General features: G+C 44.3%; 1 protein-coding gene and 4 non-coding genes across 5 annotated transcripts in view; 2 read left to right on the top strand and 3 right to left on the bottom strand.

The window, feature by feature from the left end:
• Positions 1–19,982, top strand: part of LOC111874903 (formimidoyltransferase-cyclodeaminase) — a 43,253-nt gene that overhangs the window by 14,127 nt on the left and 9,144 nt on the right. The window contains exons 3-6 of the mRNA XM_023870767.2: positions 1,373–1,590; positions 5,890–6,026; positions 8,072–8,318; positions 14,066–14,178. Coding sequence (XP_023726535.1) covers positions 1,373–1,590; positions 5,890–6,026; positions 8,072–8,318; positions 14,066–14,178 — 715 coding nt within the window. The remainder of the gene's footprint in view (positions 1–1,372; positions 1,591–5,889; positions 6,027–8,071; positions 8,319–14,065; positions 14,179–19,982) is intronic.
• Positions 13,156–13,229, bottom strand: Trnan-guu. The gene has a single exon. It is a non-coding gene; the product is annotated as a tRNA-Asn (tRNA).
• On the bottom strand, positions 15,441–15,512 carry Trnam-cau. The gene has a single exon. It is a non-coding gene; the product is annotated as a tRNA-Met (tRNA).
• On the top strand, positions 17,317–17,390 carry Trnan-guu. Its single transcript has one exon. It is a non-coding gene; the product is annotated as a tRNA-Asn (tRNA).
• Trnam-cau lies at positions 18,424–18,495 on the bottom strand. The gene has a single exon. It is a non-coding gene; the product is annotated as a tRNA-Met (tRNA).

Below are 19,982 nucleotides of genomic sequence, written 5' to 3'. Positions count from 1 at the left end.
TGTGTTACTGATTATAGACGCCTGATGATGGTCGTAAATTATAGAAACATACAGCAAAAGTAACGTTCTTTTTAGTTCTTTTTTTAGTGGGGGGGTGGAGTCCAACTGGGTCCACTCGGCACGGCGGCCGCCGATTGGCCTATTGTACTCTGCCCCGGGTGATTATGATGACGGAGAATCTGGTGGAATGAAGATTGGCAGGGGAAACCGAAGTACTCGTAGAAAACCAGCCCCAGCGCCACTTTGTCCACTGCAAATCCCACTTGACAAGACCCGGGATCGAACCCGGGCCGCCGCGGTGGGAAGCCGGCGACTAACCGCTTGAGGTGTGGCGCGGCCAAAAGTAACGTCTTAGTAAACCGGCTTATTTTGTCGACAGACGAGCATATCAGTTAATTCACTGAAGAGTAAAATTGTTGTTATCGCCGGTCGTATTCACATAGTAGTGACACAACAAGACGCGAAACATGGCAATTCGAGACTGTGTAACAGTGTACGATGGAGAGTCGGTAAATATATAATGGATATAAAACGCAAAGCATGTGATATTCGAACATGGAAACCATTTTATTTCTCGACATATCCTACAGCAACATTGATACACTTGTCCCATCGCTTTACCAGTGCGCCGAAACCAGCAGAATGGAAGAATTTTGACTGTTGTCTCAGCCACTTCCGCCATTGGTCGGGCATCATATGCGACTTTCGAACGTTCTCGAGAGAATTTATCGACCCAACTGTGAAACGCTTCACGCGACAAACACTTGTTTATGAATACCCTTTGCATTGAGTCATTTTGGCCACAAGAAACGCGCAACAGAACGCTGCTCTTCGGTAATATACCCCTCAAGCACGGTCACCATTTTGATTACCGAAACAAATATCTGAAAATGCGCATGCGCGTCTGCTACCTGGACTGTGCTGCTACCTAGTGATACACACAGAACAACCTCTAACGGCCACTACAATTGCTCTACTTCAATTTGTCATATTTATTGACTCTCCCTCGTAATTATGTGGTGGGATTTGAGGTTCTTGCGTCTGTAACTATAAAAATTACTGAATTTTGGGATGTGACGCCATGTAGTTTGGTAGACATTTACTGGGGCTTCGGGCAGAATGGGAAGAAAAATAAGCACCGGAAAAGGATAGCGGCAGATTCGCACCTTAAAGAGGGTGATGTACACAGGGCCTGACAAACTGAATCAAAAACCTCTTCTACCCTGAAGATGAAGGTTGGACATCCCTCCGAAACGTCGGTAATGATCGACCAGACTACATTGCATCACAATCTGTAAGACCGTAATTTTCAACTAGACACCTGTGTGGTCCAACAAGCCACAATTATGGGGTGAAAATTGCTCTGTTGCAGGGGAGCACCCACGGCTGGGGGCAATGGACGTTTGTCCTTTCATCCCAGTGCGTGACATCACAGTAGCGGAGTGTGTTTCGTGCGCGAAGCAACTAGGCCACCTGTTGGCGAGCGAACTTGATGTTCCCGTATATCTGTATGGTGCTGCTTCCTCGCGGGACTATCGCAAAACTGTAGCACAGATCAGAGCTGGAGAGTACGAGGCCCTGGCCACCAGAGTGAGTTGGGATAGGATTCTACACGATGGTCTGAATCACAAGATTCTCAAATAGCCTTTTCTTGTCTAGTCCTCCATAACGACCCTTCCTATAGCTCACATTACTTGACGTCAGATGATAGGCCGGTATGTGAATAACCGATTTAATAGGATGTGCATGACAGTGGTGGTGGCCTAATTTGAGGGACTTTCCCCGGAGAGACTGAGGAAAATTTCGAAAATTCTAGGTCATGATGGCCTGTTCCTGGATCGGGTAGTTTGAATCCATAATTCCTAACTGTGCTGACCGTGTTACCGTCAGTCAGTCAGTCAGTCAGCAGATACAAGTTTACGTGATACGGGTGGAGTAGGACGCAAGGAAAAGTGATTGGATTAACTCAGTGGGATTGTGACTGTTTCCCTCAGGACTGAACTGTAGGCATCGCATCATTCATTAATGATCTTATCATCCGTCGTTACCTGAAAGCGTCGATAAATAAGCAACAAACCAACCGACTCGATACACAACAATGTGGTCAGAAATTTGTCGTCTTGGTTTGTAATTTCAGAGGTTTTCGGCAGATACTGTGCACTACCAGAGTTCAGTTCTTGGTGACGAAATAGCACTCAAACAGCAACTCTCGCTTGGCCAAATGAGGCAGTGTTGGAAAACTGCGCCCCCACAGCTCATCTCAAATTAGAGCACCACTAGCTGTCTCATCTGGGCTTTCCAAAATTTCTGCCATTCTCTATAGCAGTGGTTCTCAACCTTTGTGAGACCGCGGCCCAGTAAGTTCTTTTTTTTATAAGACGAGGGCCCAGTCCCAACAAATTTACTCCTAAATACCTTTCCAGTTTTGTTAAAGTCCATGCATTAAGCTAACGTAATATTAGTAATTAATTACAGCATAATCATAAAGAATATTAGTACACTTATGTATACGGTGTGGCATGTTGACAAACATAAAATTACATTTAAATTAGTTATCAATCACTGGACTAATGAAATCTTGTAGCATTTTCTAGTTTCCTCAGACCAACATCATTAAATTAATTTGTGCTAATTTTCATTGACATATCCCATGCTGATCACCAAAACTTACGTTATTCAGCGTAAAATTGATTATTGTATTATTAAATTGATTTTAATGATGTTGGTTTGAAAAAACGGCAGTGAGAATAATATTTATGCATTGTAACTCACCATAGAAGTCAGCTGAGTAGGGGAGGAAGCAGAAGGATGTCAACTTGACGGTGAAACACTTATCACATACACACGCCAAATAATTATATATGTAAAGTATGTAATTTGATAAATAAAAATGTATGAATCTCTCAATTATAAACACTACTTCCAACACTAATTAATATTCTGATTTTAAAGACGCAGCACTTTAATACAGCAATTATACTCGTAAGTAATTGGAAAGTTAAACTTATTTTTTTTATCACAACGGAGTTTGGAGGTTTTAGTTAGGCTAGTGAGACTTCTGTTTCTGTTTTCCGTCCGTTAGCTTATTAATTCTGGGATGAATTGAAGTGAGAGCCAAACGGAGACACTCAGAAAGTTGCAGGCAGTTCCTCTGTTTCGTTTTAAGCACAGTCATGGCAGAAAATGCAGTTTAATAAAGATATGTGGTGGAAAAACAAAGAAGAAACCTCACCGCTATTTCATGTAAATTTGGATAATAATTTTTCATTCTTATCCAGAATTTCGAATTACTCGAAGTATTAGGTACTTTCCAGTCCTTTGTCCGATGATAATTCAACAAGTTGAAGGATTTCTTCATGGGAAAGGGCTGTCTCTTTGTGTTCAACAAAAGGGTTCACAATCCACATATTTTGCCTCCGGGGATCCTCATGTTCGGGGTAATATTTTTCAAACGACAACAACATCTTCAAGTGGGCTGCAATAATATCTGAAACTGAATTCTGTGAATAGAAATCATCTGCTTCCATAATATAATCTGAGTACGACTGAAATATTTCACTGTTTCCTTCTGCAATCATATTAAGCCAGAGTTTGAGTTTCTTTTTGAGTGATTCGATCTTGTTCCACGCATTAAATATTGTTATATCTGGACCTTGAAGTTTTAAATTCAACTCGTTCATGTAAGAAAATATGTCGCTGAGATACACCAGCCTGGCTACCCATTTCTTATCCTGGAAATAATGGGACAGGTTACTTTTCATATCAATTAGAAAGAGCTCGACTTCCTTTCGGAGTTCATATAACCTCTTGAGAACTTTACAGCGGGACAACCAACGAACTTCCTAACGGATAATAAGATTTTGATGATCAGAGCCCATTTCATCGCACAATGCTTTTAACAGTCTTGTATTTAAAGCACTGTTTTTATATTAATTAATAATCTTAACAGATTGAGACAGGACTTCATTAAGCTCAGGTGCCATTTTTTTTGGAGGCCAGGTTTTGCCTATGAATGTAGCAATGTATTGACACTAAGTTATTGCCCGCCATATCCTTAATTTTAGTGACCAAACCTGAATTTCTACCTGTTGGACAGGCAGCGCCGTCATTGCAAACTCCAACGCAGTTTTTCCATTTGAGACCTCTCTCTTCAATGAAATCATTTAAAACTTTGAAAATTTCACTGCTGGCAGTGTGCGTAGGTAATTCAGAAACACTTAAAATGTCTTCCTTCATGTCACTCTCATCATGGTCAATATATCGTACATACGTAAGTAAAATGCTGCTCTTCTGAATATCTGTAAATTCGTCCAGTTGTAATGCAAACAATTTCGATTTTTTAATTTTTTTGAATGACTTGCGTTTCTGTACCTTCTGCCATATCAGATATCCGCCTACCAACTGTATCATTCGACAATGGGATATCTTTCATTTTACTTGCCGCAGACTGGCCTAATACTTCATTACAAGCAGCAATCAAAGAATCACAAACACCTTCAATACGAGATTTCTTAACAGCAAAATTAAACAAAGTCCCCTGTCTCTTATTCATATTAAAATTTAAATCACTCAGGTTTCGAAACAAGCACTTACACACTGCAATGCGAACTTGCGAAGAAACAGTATTCAGTATTACTAGATGTGAGAACCGGATACAGACTGCCTTGATCTTCAATTTCAGTGGAACTATTTTCTTTATACTTCCTTGCTGATTGGTCACTGACATTTGCAACACAGGTGTTATTTCGCCCAGTTGTGAGAACAGAGGATATGCCGCCCATTGTTGTAATCGGTTTGCAGGCAATTTTTATGACTGGTCATAAAGATCGGTATTGCCTTTCCCGACTGTTGAAAGATTTGGATATCTGAAAATTCCTGATCATTCACGAATACTTCCATGTTTAAAAATATGCTGCTTGGTCACTAACATTTGCTACACAGATTTAGGTGTTCTGTGTCTGAGCTTCTCGACACAAATATTATTCTCCTCGGAATATTTCCAGTGTAAAATATTTATTCAACAAAAGTGCTTAGAAAATGAAAATGACAAATACCAGAAGAGCCTCTCGCGGCCCAGTACAATTTGGGCCCCGGCCCGGTGGTTGAGAAGCACTGCTCGGACTTTTTCCCCTCACTTTACAAGAAGCTGCAAGTGCCCCTTCAGAGCTGTGGAAATTTATTGCAGTAGAGATGAGTTTCGGAGAAGGCCCCACGCCTCTAGCCTGGGGAGATATGTAAACAGTGTCCGGATAGAAATCCGCCGAACTCTCCTGTGAAAGGTTCGAAACTAGGGGGCGAAATCTCTCTCTTTGCTCGATGACAGTAATCATGGCTGAGAACTACCATTCTTAAAAAACTAGAGAACACAACGTTTCGGAAACTGCATCTGTGTCCGTCTTCAGATGAGGGGGAGACACCTACTGGGTTGGGTCCCTCAGAAAGAGCTAACCTGAATCACTAAGGACGTAGACAGGTCCAGTTTCAGAAACCCTGTGTTATAAAACTTTTTAGAATAACAGACAGTGGACAAAGTTCAACAAATCAGTAATTATGAGAGTTATACAACATCGTCAGAACTTTTTAGAATCTGCTAGTAATTATCATGTTGGCCACGCCATAGCTCAGGCGATTAGTCGCCGGCTTCCCACCACAGCGGCCCGTGTTCGAATCCAGGTCAGGTCACGTGGAATTTATGGTGGACAAAGTGGCACTGGGGCAAGTTTTTCCCGAGTACTTCGGTTTCCCCTGCCAATTCTCATTCCACTGATTTAACAACAGTCACCATCATCTATCATCTGGGGCTTGCACAATAGACCAAACAGTGGCCGCAGTACCAAGGGGACTCAGGCTCACCCCAGGAAAAAAATAAAATGCTCATTATGTTCGCAGATCAAGACCGCAGAATGGGAGCCAGATTTTGGTCCCTCAAATTTCGTGCCGCAGTGGGGCGCCACCATGGTGGGGGTCAGGCAGTTCCTCATTGCTTATAACGTCAACCTAATTGCTACGAAGGAACAAGCACACAGGTGAGATGGCTGAGCGCTCTGCGCCGCTGTTGAAAGTCGGGAAAGCTTCCAGGCTGACAGAACAAGCACGCAGGTGAGACTGAGCGCTTTGCGCCGCTGTTGCAAGTCGGAAAAGCTTCCAGGCTGAGAGACCAAGCACGCAGGTGAGACTGAGCGCTTTGCGCCGCTGTTGCAAGTCGGAAAAGATTCCAGGCTGAGAGACCAAGCACACAGGTGAGATGACTGAGCGCTTTGCGCCGCTGTTGCAAGTCGGAAAAGCTTCCAGACAGACCAAGCACGCAGGTGAGGCTGAGCGCTTTGCGCAGCTGTTGCAAGTCGGAAAAGCTTCCAGGCTGAGAGACCAAGCACGCAGGTGAGACTGAGCGCTTTGCGCCGCTGTTGCAAGTCGGAAAAGCTTCCAGGCTGAGAACAAGCACACAGGTGAGATGACTGAGCGCTTTTCGCCGCTGTTGCAAGTCCGAAAGTCATTCATACACGTGACAATATAAGAATGCTGCATGCACCACACACACTAACTAGCCTTAGACCGTAATGTAACTGCCAGATATGTTAGAGCAGTGGCTCTCCACCTTTGTGAGACCGCGGCCCAACGGTATGAGAAACACTGTGTTAGAGCTCACTGAAAATGAACGTCTACTCAAGTGTTTAAACATTAGTGAACGCAAAATATAGTTGTCGCGCCGATTTAACAACAGAACGGAGAAAAATACCGGTGGCAGTATAAGGAGTTCTTCAAATTGAGTCGCGTTCCTCTTACACCGTCAATTATAATGGCACAGGGAGTACCGAACTAAGGGCCAAGTTGGCCGCGCCATAGCTCAAGCGGTTAGTCGCTGGCTTCCCACCGCGGCGGCCCGGGTTCGATCGCGGGTCTGCTCAAGTGGGATTTGTGGTGGACAAAGTGGCGCTGGGGCAGGTTTTCTCCGAGTACTTCGGTTTCCCTTGCCAATCTTCATTCCACCAATTGGTCCACAATCACCTTCACCTATCATCTGGGGCTGGTACAATAGGCCAGAAGTGGCCGCAGTATAAGGGACTTAGTCCCACCCCAATAGCAATAATAAAAAAAGGGCCAAGTTTATTCGATAAGCTTAAACATATAATTATCTAACATTCTTAAAACATAAGAAATGCACGAGGTTAGCAAGCAGCTTCAAATACAGAGGCTTAAAGGTCGTGTAGCACTCGCCTGAATGAGCAAATATAGGGGCGATGTACCTGTGATCTGTACAGCAGACGCCCTGTGTGACTCCCAGGCGTTTCGACTTTGTCGCACAGAGATGTCCACACTGTGTCGAGATTCACAGTTCCAGTTGAGTCTGTCTTGTTGTAATGCCACTGAATACACCGAACTGTTTAGTGGGGGATTGAGGTCAGGAGATCATGCAGGCCGCGTCGTGTCCACTGTTCGCCAAAAGTCTGCTTCAAGTATTGTCTGGTAAACCGAACGAAATGAAGTGGTTCCACATCATGCATGCCGATGAAGTTTGCTGAATAATTTGTGGGATGGACGTGGCAGAGCCACACATGAAACGCACGACTGTCATTCCCCGAGCAGAATAACAAGCCACACAAAACGGACTTCAAAACGAAAGAGCACCGCAGCGCCAACTGTCACTGCCTTGTCCTTAGCAGTGCGCAAGTAGAGCATTTACTGAGTGTACTGATCCCGTCACAGCACATGCAAGGGAACGCGCTGACCTCTTCATGCATACTGCAGCGGTACCCTAGCTTCCAGTCAAATGCAACAACTCAATTGAGTGAGTGATATGTGCCCTTAAAGCTTGTACCCCTTTTGAAATACTCCGTATTATATAATGGACATCTTATCGCAATGATGCCAATCAGAAGCGTTACCGCTGAGCCAGCTGGCTCGATCAAGTTGATCGTGAATGTAGTATAGGTAAGGATTTTGAAGGAAAATGTCGTAGCTTATTTCAGTGTACTCTCTTGGCATCCACGTAGAAAACTTGGGGGTTGGTGGTCTGATCGGGGCACGAACAGTGTGCAGTGAAGTTCAGTTGCTGCAATGTTTTCTGACGCAGGATTGCGCTGAACATCCGGGAGCGGGGACGCGGCAAGTCGGAACCGGGCAGATTGCCTGCTGTACAGGGGATGGGCTGGTGGCTGGAAGAGGCCAACATGGCGCAGGTGTCTCTCAATCTCACCGACCATGACGTCACGCCCATCCATTTGGCTTACGAGGAGGTCTGCAAGGATGCGGCGGCACTGAGTCTGCCTGTCGTCGGCTCCGAGATTGTCGGCCTCGTGCCCCTGAGAGCCCTCCTGCAGGTCTGTGGTCCGCTTCGTATCCTACACGCCCCGACGCTTGTTGGCGAGATTCAGTTCATTGAATTCTGAATGAAGCTTTAATACTGCTATGATCGGATACGAGGCAGAGTCAGTAAATGGATGTGAAACGTAGAACATGTGATATTGGAAACTGGGGGAAAAAATTATTTCTCGAAGGATCCTTCACCAACATCAACACACTTCTCCCATCGCTTTACCAGTGCGTCGAAACCAGCAGCGCAGAAGTCTCTTGACTGTTGTCTCAGCCACTTCCGCACCTCCGTTTCAACCTCTTCGTTATCAGAAAAACGTTTCCCACCAAGGTGTAAGCGCTTTACTCGACACACACTTCCCACCGTTAACAGGAAACATTTCTTTATGAATATCCTTTGCATTGAGTTCTTTTGTCCACAAGACAAAAGCACAACAGAACGCTTCTCTACGGTAGTGCACTCAAGCACGGTCGTCATTTAGACTACTGAAACCAGCCTCTACACATAAGCATGCGCGTCTGCTACCTGGACTGTCATGAAGCTGGACGGTGCTGCTACCTAGTGAAACACATAGCATATTACGTCCATTACAGCTGCTTTACTTCCGTTTGTGAGCTATTTACTGACTCTGTCTCGTCTCAAGAAGCCTAAATAAGAAACAATCAGCAGCAATCCCTATCCGCCTGACCGTGCATCAACTGCAGCCATACTATCTAAGGGATATGGGATTTATTTTTTTTTGGGGGGGGGAGAAGAGAGAAGGAAAGAACCACTAGTAAGACAAAGACGTGGGTTGGGAGGATAGTATTAAAGTGAATCTTGGAGAGATATGATGGGGTTGTATGGAATGGATTAATCTGGCTCAGAATAGGGACCAGTGGAAGGCCCTTGTGAACATGGAAATTAACTTTCTGGTTCCAAAAAATGCTGGGAAATTCTTGAATAACTGTGCAACTGGCGGCTTCTCAAGAACGGCTCGGCTCCATAGAGACAGTTAGTTTGTATATGGTAACACCTCCATTTTTATTTAGGTACTTCAAAAATTTAAAAATTTCCAGAGAAAGGCGGGTGGTGCAGTTTTCTTTCATTAATTCTGTATTTATATCGTCTAGACCCCACATTTGAAAAATGTTGTAGAGACAGCCACAGTTAGGCCAAGGCAAGGGGACCGAAGACGGGACCGTTTTCAACTAATGCCACTGTTCCTTCTCGTCTACTTGCCTGTGCATCTTGTTGATATTTTGCCACTGGGGTAGAGCCACTGGCTTCAGTCACGCTGTGTTACTGAATTATAGGCCTCATTTTGGGGTCCATGTACATTATATTCGAGATCTGTCACGTGATGTCTGTGTCGATTGTTAATTTCTCTGTTCATTAAGACTGGCTTCAATTTGTATTGAGCTATGTCCGTGGCAGACTCCAAATTTGCTGGTTCCTGTTACCCCTTACGGTATATGACTATTTCTTCTATAGCATGCGTTTCCTTTCTGTTCCCCNTTTTCCTTTTTTTTCCCCCCCCCCCCCGGCGCGTCAGCAGCTGTAATTTTCCTAAGCTCGATTAGTTTTACTATTTAGGTTAATATCCTCTATATAGAGATACATTCTGTTATAATACTCTATTTTCTTAGTAAATATGTTTTATATGCTTCTTTTGACATTGCTTTCTGCTGTAGTTGTATTATATTTTCATCTTTTAAAACTTGTGACGCTTGAGAGCACTAAGAAGTCGCGTAATGCAATGTCGCTGAGACTGCAAACCCTTGTACGCTTTACTGAGAGGGCAAAGCTTTTTGTTAGCCATTATATAGTGAACTGTTGCTCTTGTATATCTTTGGGACAATGCATGTGTATACTCACGCTTGAAGAAAGGTTTTGTAATTTTCATATCATCAGAGACAACAAGATTAGTCGGATACACTCCATTTTGATTGAAGGTGGTGAATACCCGCTGATGTTCAACATTCCCTCTCTACTTCTATTCTTACATTCACAATTATAAGCCTGTATTCTGTTTCTCCACGTATTCTTTATTAAGGTGGCTACACTGGCAGACGCTCGTTTTTCCTTGCTTACAAAACACTGGTTCACTGAAAAGGTAAAAGGTAGAGCTATCTCTGTAACAGGCCGTGGAGGCTTATAGGGTTGTGAGACGCCGAGGCTCTCAGATGACAGTGAGGTTGTCAGCCTTACGCTCCGGCCGCCCTTCCTTCCACAAGAAGATTCCTGGTACTCATTTCTGTTAGAGGCTGAATCGACCCCAGGGCTATATTGCGGCTGGAAGGATTAGGTCAACTGAAAAAAAGTCACCTCATCGGGAGTCGAACCCACGACCACCCGGCTTGTAGCATAGTGCCTCAACCAACTACGCTACCGCGTGCCTCACATGTTAAATGGCTGCAGTAACTGAATTTTACGTACAGTTCGCTGATGGCCCCAATAGTGATAAAGAGAATAATTTCAAAATTTGGCCGCAGCGACATTCGAACACCTCCATCTTTGACGAGTGAAGATTGTAAATAGAATGCGCCCTCACTTACAAATTTCTGGACGAGAGGCGCCCCCTTCCAGATTTTAATTGATTCCAAAAACAGAAGATCGCATTAAGTGGAGGAACTGTTTTGGAAGAGAGTCGTCTGACAGATTACTGATGAATGAATGAATGAATGAATTGGTGGGGACTCGGAGGCTACTAATGAGGAGACAAAACCCACGCTTATAGACTTCAGGGGGAATTTCAGCCGCCTTCAGCGCTTCGGATAATTACATTTTGGTGTAGCGTGGGTCAGAAAACGTCCCCCTGAAAGTTTTTTCCTGTCTCGCAACTAATTCAGGACTTGTTCCTTAAGCCACGAGTGGGACTAATTCCCTCACAAATGAACTAGCTCTAGTCTGAATGTAATTAATTTCAAGGGGTCTAATCGGATGAAATTAATTACATTCTGTCCTAATTGGGACTGCTACATTAATTAAGGTAGGCTATAAAATGTTACAACGGAACTGTTTTGCGTTAGGAGAGCGCAATATCAAGACATGATGCATGTGTCTCGCGGGATGCGATGCCGTGGCTTTTCTGGAGGGGTACAAGTGGTGGGGGGGGGGGAGGACTGAGCGAACTGATAGCAACAAGAAGGCCACACAAATCTTTTAGCCCTTTCTGTTCTGAAAAGGAAAGGGACACAGGCTTCCTCACAGTTCTCTGGGGGCCCCACGTGCGGTAGTTCCACTCTAGCGGTACCAGTTCCTTCTACGCTCCGATTAATTTGGATCCTAAAGTTGCAGGCGCCGGTCACGGTAGCCGAGCGGTCTAAGGCATGTACTGTCTTCGCTCGCTTGGAAACCGGGATCGTGGGTTCGAATCCCACTCAGGGCATGGATGTTTAGTTTGTGTGTGTGTTTTTCTGTGTTTGTGTACAGGTAGAGACCTTGCGACGAGCTGATTATCCGCCCAAGGAGTCCTACCGAATGTGTAAGATCTAGAAAAACCGAAGTGAACGGAGAAAAAGTTCATGGAGGTAGGCCTAGGCCCACTGGGGCTGTAGTGCCAAAGAAGAAAAAAAGTTGCAGGCAGCACCTTCTCCGAAACGTCGTTAAAGGCATACTAGAATACATGGCCATGTATCCCAGAAGACAATAACATTAAAATGCATTAATTACACCTACGCTTTCTAATCTGAACTTCATCAAGTAGGAAAACTACAGGAGATAATTAAGCACTATACCGTGATGATGTACACATTTTTAACCTTCGTGCCACGACGGCTTTTCATCTGGAGAAAGATCTCTGGGCAGCCAATGAGCACGAGACTACTCAGAATTACTGGATTTTGGATTTCGCCCATTGTCCGATATTAAAAAAAAATAGAGATCACAACGTTTCGGAAACTGGATCTATTTCCGTCCTCAGGTAAGTGGGGATATACATACTCTGTTGGGTCCCTTAGAAAGAGCTAACCTCAATCACTGGACAGCCTATGTCAGTACAACTATAGCTATATAAATACCTGATGCCAGGCTTTGTCTATGGGAGGTAACAGGAAAATATGCAATAAAAATTTTGATAACGTATGCACAAACCTGAAACTAAGATAGAGAGGGAGGTGAAAACTATATGTTGCATATTTTCCTGTTGTCTCTCATCGACACAGCCTGGGTCTCAGGTATTTACATAGCTGTAGTTGTGCTGACATTGGTTTTCCGGTGATTGAGGTTAGTTCTTTCTAACGGACACAACACAGTAGGTGTCACCAAAGGCTCACCTGATTACGGAAACAGATAAAGTGTCCGAAACGGTGTTCTCTAATTTTGGGAATACAGGACGATGGACAAATCCCAAAAATTCAGCAATTCAGAGTTTTATACACCATTTTCAGAACCCTTTAGAATCTACAGGTTTGGAGGCAGTGCAAAGGGGGAGAAATGTGTATCTGTCGGGAATGGAAACCCAGTTCCCCTTATCCAGCCCGTAGCCCAGTGGGTGTAGTGACTGAGAAACGGAAGGAAAACAAAAGAAGCAAAGCCGAGTCGAGGTGTTGAAGGAAGTTCAAGTTCTAGGCTGTGCCTGCAGTACTGTAATAATTCAATGTACCGTGCGTCCGAGTTAATCAGGATCCACCCCTATGTTTAATGCACAAACTTTATCTTAAGTCTAATCCGACCAAATTGGCGTGATATTTATACGTTTTTAGAATATCACCACTTCTCGATTTACGCTGTACTCTGAAGCAGAACTTAAAGGTTAATCTTGTAGTCTCTCAAATTCAAATTCTTGGTAGGGTAAATCCAGAAGAGGGCCTTTTCCCAAAATTCCGATATCTTTTAAGTTGCACTAGGAAAAAAAAAAGAGTCGCCCCCGGGTGGGCTCGAACCACCAATCTTTCGGTTAACAGCCGAACGCGCTAGCCGATTGCGCCACGGAGGCCTCTGCTGTCATCCCCCACTGTGTCAGTTGTCCCAGTTTGTGCTAATGCACTGCAGATACGTATACCTACCCGGGGTTGACATAGGCCACAGGGGCACGTCTACTGCACTTTGTAGGGGACAAACAATTTGGCCCTTGTCTGCGTGTCACAGTTCTCAGACTCACAAGCTGTACAAATTAAGGTGATGTGGCCAGAAATGTGGGCCCGTTCTGATATACTTCATAGAAATTTCGAATGAAATGAAATCGCTGTAGATAATTATGTTGCAGCCATACATGCTCATCTACAGAGGCGTCCAATATTAAAAGGAGAGTTTGTACAACTTGAAATTAACTCTTGAGAATTCACACGAATTACTTACAATGCATCTAATCATGAGAATCTGTTGACGTGAGATTAGCATAATACAGGAAACGGAAGTACAAGTCGCGTGCTGAAAATCCTGTAGTACGAAGACAGATAAAAGACAAAAAAATCATTTTTTTCATGTGCTCAGTGAACTAAGCACCACGTTACTAAGGCGTATTGAGGGAGTGTAGGTATAGAGTTACAATTCTTAACTTTGACACTAGATGGAGGTGAGTGGTTAGCTTCACGCCCTTCCCGCTTTACCTCCATTACCCACTGGATAGGAAGTTGGGTGGGTTCCAGAGCCGGTTTCTCCCTTTTCATAACCAGTAGATTGGTCGCCGTACCGACTGAGCTAAAGGGACAGAGCAAGAATAGGATCATTCTCAACTTTCGTGGCATTCCTTTGTCTCTTCCAGAGTTTGTTTAGGAGGTCTGCATCAACTGGTGTGTTGAGCTCTATTAATTTACTGAAAACTTTGTTCAGGTGGCAGAGTTCTACATAAAAAGGGACGGCCTCTTGGTTCTGGAGGAGGGGCAGAAAGTGCGACTGGCCATCAGCAAGTTGGGGCTGTCATCACTGAAACCCTTCGTTCCGAAGTGAGTAGCCAATGCAGGAAGCTGATTGGGTCTCAAACATTTCGCTGCAACGAAAATAGCCAATGAGACAAGAGGATGGGCCCCGTGCGTTCTATGCTCTGTCACTGTGATTATCTGTTGATAAAAAGAGAATTCTTCTTGTGTCATCTGAGATATTGTCACGTGTATGTGTGACTGTAGACGGGGTTGTGGATTGAATATTTGATTTATTGACCACTTATACACACGACTCGTAAGTATAAGTAATTACAACGCAATCGCTAATCTCCACAATTCACAAATCNCACACACACACACACACACACACACACACACACACACAAATTACTGTTCTCAGTCTATTACAGTCTCCACTAGCCGTTTCCTAGTAACGGGTTTTAATACAGGAGCTGTCTCACTGGATTACACACACTCCAGATATCACACATAAAGTCTCTCTTCACAGCCCGGGCTTTCAAATGAGCACTCTTGCAACGAAATCTTTTTTTCACAGCCTCACCTAAAGAACTCAAGTGACTAGTTTTATCCCTTGCGTATAACATCTCGGCACGGACTACGTAGAAAACACAGTTCTTCTATTGTTGCCTCCAACTGTTGCGTTATTAAGATTCTGTTGCTCAGCAACGGGATGTTTACAGAGCCGTTGCCCAGAAACTGTCGCTGTATACAGAGTCACAGGTTAACAATGGATCTACACGCCACAATGCTTTACTGGGAAAGAGATACGATTAAAAATGTAAATTTCTGCCCTGGAAAAATAAAGAGCGGAGAAGAAACGTGACTTACTGACTCTTAACTAACTGCAAACTCGAGTAGCGTGGGTATTCAGACAGTCTGAGACACGAAGGGGCAACTGGCGTCGCTTCAGTCAATGGGAAGTGAATTCTGCGCCACACGGCCGAAACTATAGCCCGCACTGCGAATAAAATATCTCGCCCCTGTTAGATTCGAGAAGCCAGCCCTGGCTGCGGCCGACTCGGCGAAAACCGCTCCGTGTATCACCGCCAACAGGAGAACGCGGTAGCCGGCCAAGGAGAGGGACATGGTACAGATGCGTTATGGGCGAGTGATAGATTCTGTAAGCGAATGTAATGTTAGGTTATTCAGCGCAATGGAGACAGAAACTTAAAAGATTTCGCAGGATTTTGCTACATATGAACACATCAAAATTAATTATGCAAAATATTTAGGTCTTTAAGACATATATCAATCTCAAGTCGAAATACTAAAATAAAATATTTTACGAAAAGGAATAACTTAATTAGCAGAGCGTGGTTTCGATCCACGGACCTCTGGGTTATGGGCCCAGCACGCTTCCACTGCGCCACTCTGCTATGCGACACACTGAGTACTGTCAGGGTTTCTGTGCTTTGAGAGGTTGGACGTTTACATAGTAACGCCCGTTCAGTAGCATGCTAAGCTGTAATGAAACTTGTTTCGTGACACAAATTAAGAAATAAACTGAGCTGCCATGAAACGTGTTTCGCAACACAAGTTCAGAAACGTACTGAGCTGCCATGAAACGTGTTTCGCAACACAAGTTCACAACTGCCAAGAAACGTGTTTAGTAGGCTGCGCCATAGCTCAAGCGGCTATTCGCTGGCTTCTCACCGCGTCGGCCCGGTTACGATCCCGGGTCTGGTTAAGTGGGATTTGTGGTGGACAGAGTGGCGGTGGGGCAGGTTTTCTCCGAGTACTCTGGTTTACCTTGCCAATCTTCATTCCATCAATTGCTCCACAATCACCCTCACCTATCATCTGGGGCTGGTACAATAGGCCAGAAGTGGCCTCAGTACAAGGAACTTAGTCCCACCCCACTAGCAATAAAAAAATAAGAGTTCCATCCCACTAGCAAGAAGACGTGTTTCGTAACACAAGTTCTGATGCTTTCTGAGCTGCCATGAAATATGTCTCGTAACACAAGTTCTGAAGCGTTCTGAGCGGCCATGAAACGTGTCTCGTAACACAAGTTCTGAAGCGTTCTGAGCTGCCAGGAAAGGTGTTTCGAAACAAGTTCAGAAACGTACTGAACTGCCATGAAACGTGTTCCATTAACACGAGTTCTGAAGCGTTCTGAACTGCATGAAACGTGTTCCGTAACACGAGTTCTGAAGCGTTCTGAACTGCATGAAACGTGTTCCGTAACACAAGTTCTGAAGCGTTCTGAACTGCATGAAACGTGTTCCGTAACACAAGTTCTGAAGCGTTCTGAACTGCATGAAACGTGTTCCGTAACACAAGTTCTGAAGCGTTCTGAACTGCATGAAACGTGTTCCGTAACACAAGTTCTGAAGCGTTCTGAACTGCATGAAACGTGTTCCGTAACACAAGTTCTGAAGCGTTCTGAACTGCATGAAACGTGTTCCGTAACACAAGTTCTGAAGCGTTCTGAACTGCATGAAACGTGTTCCGTAACACAAGTTCTGAAGCGTTCTGAACTGCATGAAACGTGTTCCGTAACACAAGTTCTGAAGCGTTCTGAACTGCATGAAACGTGTTCCGTAACACAAGTTCTGAAGCGTTCTGAACTGCATGAAACGTGTTCCGTAACACAAGTTCTGAAGCGTTCTGAACTGCATGAAACGTGTTCCGTAACACAAGTTCTGAAGCGTTCTGAACTGCATGAAACGTGTTCCGTAACACAAGTTCTGAAGCGTTCTGAGCTGCCATGAAACGTGTCTCGTAACACAAGTTCTGAAGCGTTCTGAGCTGCCATGAAACGTGTCTCGTAACAAGTTCTGAAGCGTTCTGAACTGCATAAACATGTTCCGCAACACAAGTTCTAAAGCGTTCTGAACTGCATGAAACGTGTTCCGTAACACAAGTTCTGAAGCGTTCTGAACTGCATGAAACGTGTCTCGTAACAAGTTCTGAAGCGTTCTGAGCGGCCATGAAACGTGTCTCGTAACACAAATTCTGAAGCGTACTGATCTTAACATCACCTTAATTTGTACAGCTTATGCATCTGAGAACTGTGACACGCAGACAAGGGCCAAGTTGTTTGTCCCGTATAAATGCAGTAGGCGTGCCCCTGTGGCCAAGTCTGTGTGGCCTATGTCAACCCCGGGTAGGTATACGTATCTGCAGTGCAGTGGCACAAACTGGGACGATAGAGACAGTGGGGATGACTGAGCAGAGGCCTCCGTGGCGCAATGGGCTAGCGCGTTCGGCTGTTAACCGAAAGATTGGTGGTTCGAGCCCACCCGGGGGCGACTTTTTTTTTTTTGTTCCTAGTGCAACTTAAAGATATCGGAATTTTGGAACCAGGTGCTTATTCTGGATTCAGCCTGCGAAGAATCTGAATTTGAGAGACTACAAGAGTAATGTTTATGTTCTGCTTCGGAATACAGCGTCATGAGTTCAGTTCCCGAGGACGGTGCGTTGCTGTAAGTATGCCTGTTCTGTGGACACGGTCCGTCGTACTGCATTTCTGAAGGGAAAACTGATTGGTCCAGTGATCGAAAGCAAACCATTCAAACAGGCGTAACTAAGTAAGAAAATTTCCTTGCCTGCATGTGATGACGGAAACAACGCAACACATCAAAGAATATCAAAGAACACTAGCCGAGTTCATTGTAACATACCATCGTCAACAGTTAGCTTTTGGTGAATATGCTTTGCACTGTAACTACACGTTATCCTCCAGCGTTTTCAATCCAAAACTCTCCGATCCATTGTGAACGCACCTTGATACATAAACATCCACAGGAACCTTGAACATCTACAAGTGAACACAGTGCTCAGTGAAATAAAAAAGCGGAATGCCAAATACTTAAGAAAATTAAAAAGCCACGCCCATGCACTAGCAGTGAACCCACTAGACAATAGCGTAAACTACACAGAGACTGAAAAGATACACCGTCCTAACTCTACCAGACAGACCTGAGTAAAACTCCAATAAAAGAATTAAAATGATACCTAAATGAAAACTAAATGAATATACGATTAACGCCACTGGGCATAACTCATTCGCGAGCCAGTGCTCATGGAACGTGTACATTTATTGCAGACTCCGCAGATTGTGTAAAATAAATGTGGGGGAAATCTACACGTCAACCCACACTGGTTTACTGACACGACTCTTCCAGACATCTCGCAGTCCAGCAACAAACACAGCCTAGTCTTCACCGACCATACCATCAGAAACGCCCCACACTAGGTAATGGTATGGAACAGGAAGGAAAGTTTTCGAAAAATACTTCACTGCCTAGCGTAAGAAAAAAAAACTGCACAAAAACTTAAGATTAGCAGAGCGTGGTTTCGATCCACGGACCTCTGGGTTATGGGCCCAGCACGCTTCCACTGCGCCACTCTGCTAGGGTTGTAAAAGACCGTTTCGGATTTGTAAGTAATGCGGGATGTTCTGGCAGGCAACGCTGCTTCATGTACTGGAGTGGGTGTGGTTTGTTCAGCATTGGTGATTACCGTGCCTGTCGTGTTTCCATTTTATATGAAGGTCCTTGAAGTATGCTCCAGTGTAAAGCAATGATCAGATTTGTTCTTTGTTAGCGGTTTATCTCTCACTGAGAATTGGTCGAGAGGTCTCATCACTTGATAAGTAATATTTCGTAGTGTTAACTCCCCTTGCTCTATCCCGTATTCCTTTGTAGTGCTACTTCTTGTCAAACGTTAGGCGGAGTCAGAAATCTGAAGCCATCTCTCACGAATAACAACCACAAATAGTCAATCATACACCCTCTCTGACATTTAATCTTGTCAGTACTCACAGAATTCATAGTCACGTGACTGAGTGACTATTAACTGTTTAATTGTGTATAGGATAACATATGAAATAGTTATAAACAAAACTATGCCTATGAACATTTTGGGTACTTACTTGCCAATATTTGAATTAATTTGGTGTAAGAATTTGCAGTATCCTAGTTAGTGCACGGCTGGTTTCAGTCAGCGATTTCCAACTTAATTTGGCCGCGCGGGGTCCCGAAACAACATTTGACGAGTATTTCCTCGAGAATACCACGGGTGTTGAATAACTGAGATTTCACGGGGCGTTCCTCTGTAAACAAGAATTGAGCAGAGAATTCAGACGGAACAACATGCGAGTCGCTGCCCTAGGAGCTTGCTTCAGCAAAAATCCTGTCCACCAAGTAACGGTGTTTGGGATATGAACAGAGGCCTTTATGATAACATTCCACTGTGTGCTGCAACACAACACATAGCAAAATATTTATCGATTAGCAGAGCGTAGTTTCGATATACGGACCTCTGGGTTATGGGCCCAGCACGCTTCCACTGCTGCTTGACTATAAGAGAGACTTCAGTCGCACGTTTAGGTTATGCAGGGCACGTACATTTTACAAAGCAATGACACAAAACTTCACGAAGTCTCATGACGATGTTTAATGTCCAAAATAATATAATGGTTCCTAGGAGCTCCCGTTACTTCCTAATGTAGCTGCCACACTCCGGCAGCCATGTTGGATGGGTGGCGTTCTGAGGCCATTTTGATAGTGTGAATTTGTTTACTCTCTCTCTTCGGGGGTTCTTTAGCTCACAGCACTGGCGTCGGGTTTAGGTCAACACACTGGTCTTCATTCTAGCAATGAAGTAGTGCGTTGTCTTGTTAAAACTCTGTCTGCCGTGCCTACCCGAAAGTTACAGCAGTGCATTGTGTAGTGGGATGCGTGCCGTGCCCTACCAGATAAATGTATGGTGTACACTAATCTGGACACTATTTCTGCGGCTACAAATGTTCCTTAAATTCTAATTTAGCCTATCATCGCGGTCAGCAAGATCACTCCACCTTCTTGAGCCTCATGCCATATCTGTGTTAGCCACACGGA

This window comes from Cryptotermes secundus, unplaced genomic scaffold (genome assembly GCF_002891405.2).
Source record: "Cryptotermes secundus unplaced genomic scaffold, Csec_1.0 scaffold516, whole genome shotgun sequence".
Classification (NCBI taxonomy): Eukaryota; Metazoa; Arthropoda; class Insecta; order Blattodea; family Kalotermitidae; genus Cryptotermes; species Cryptotermes secundus.
The sequence above is the reverse complement of the archived record's forward strand: the minus strand, read 5'-3'. Positions and strand labels throughout refer to the sequence as shown.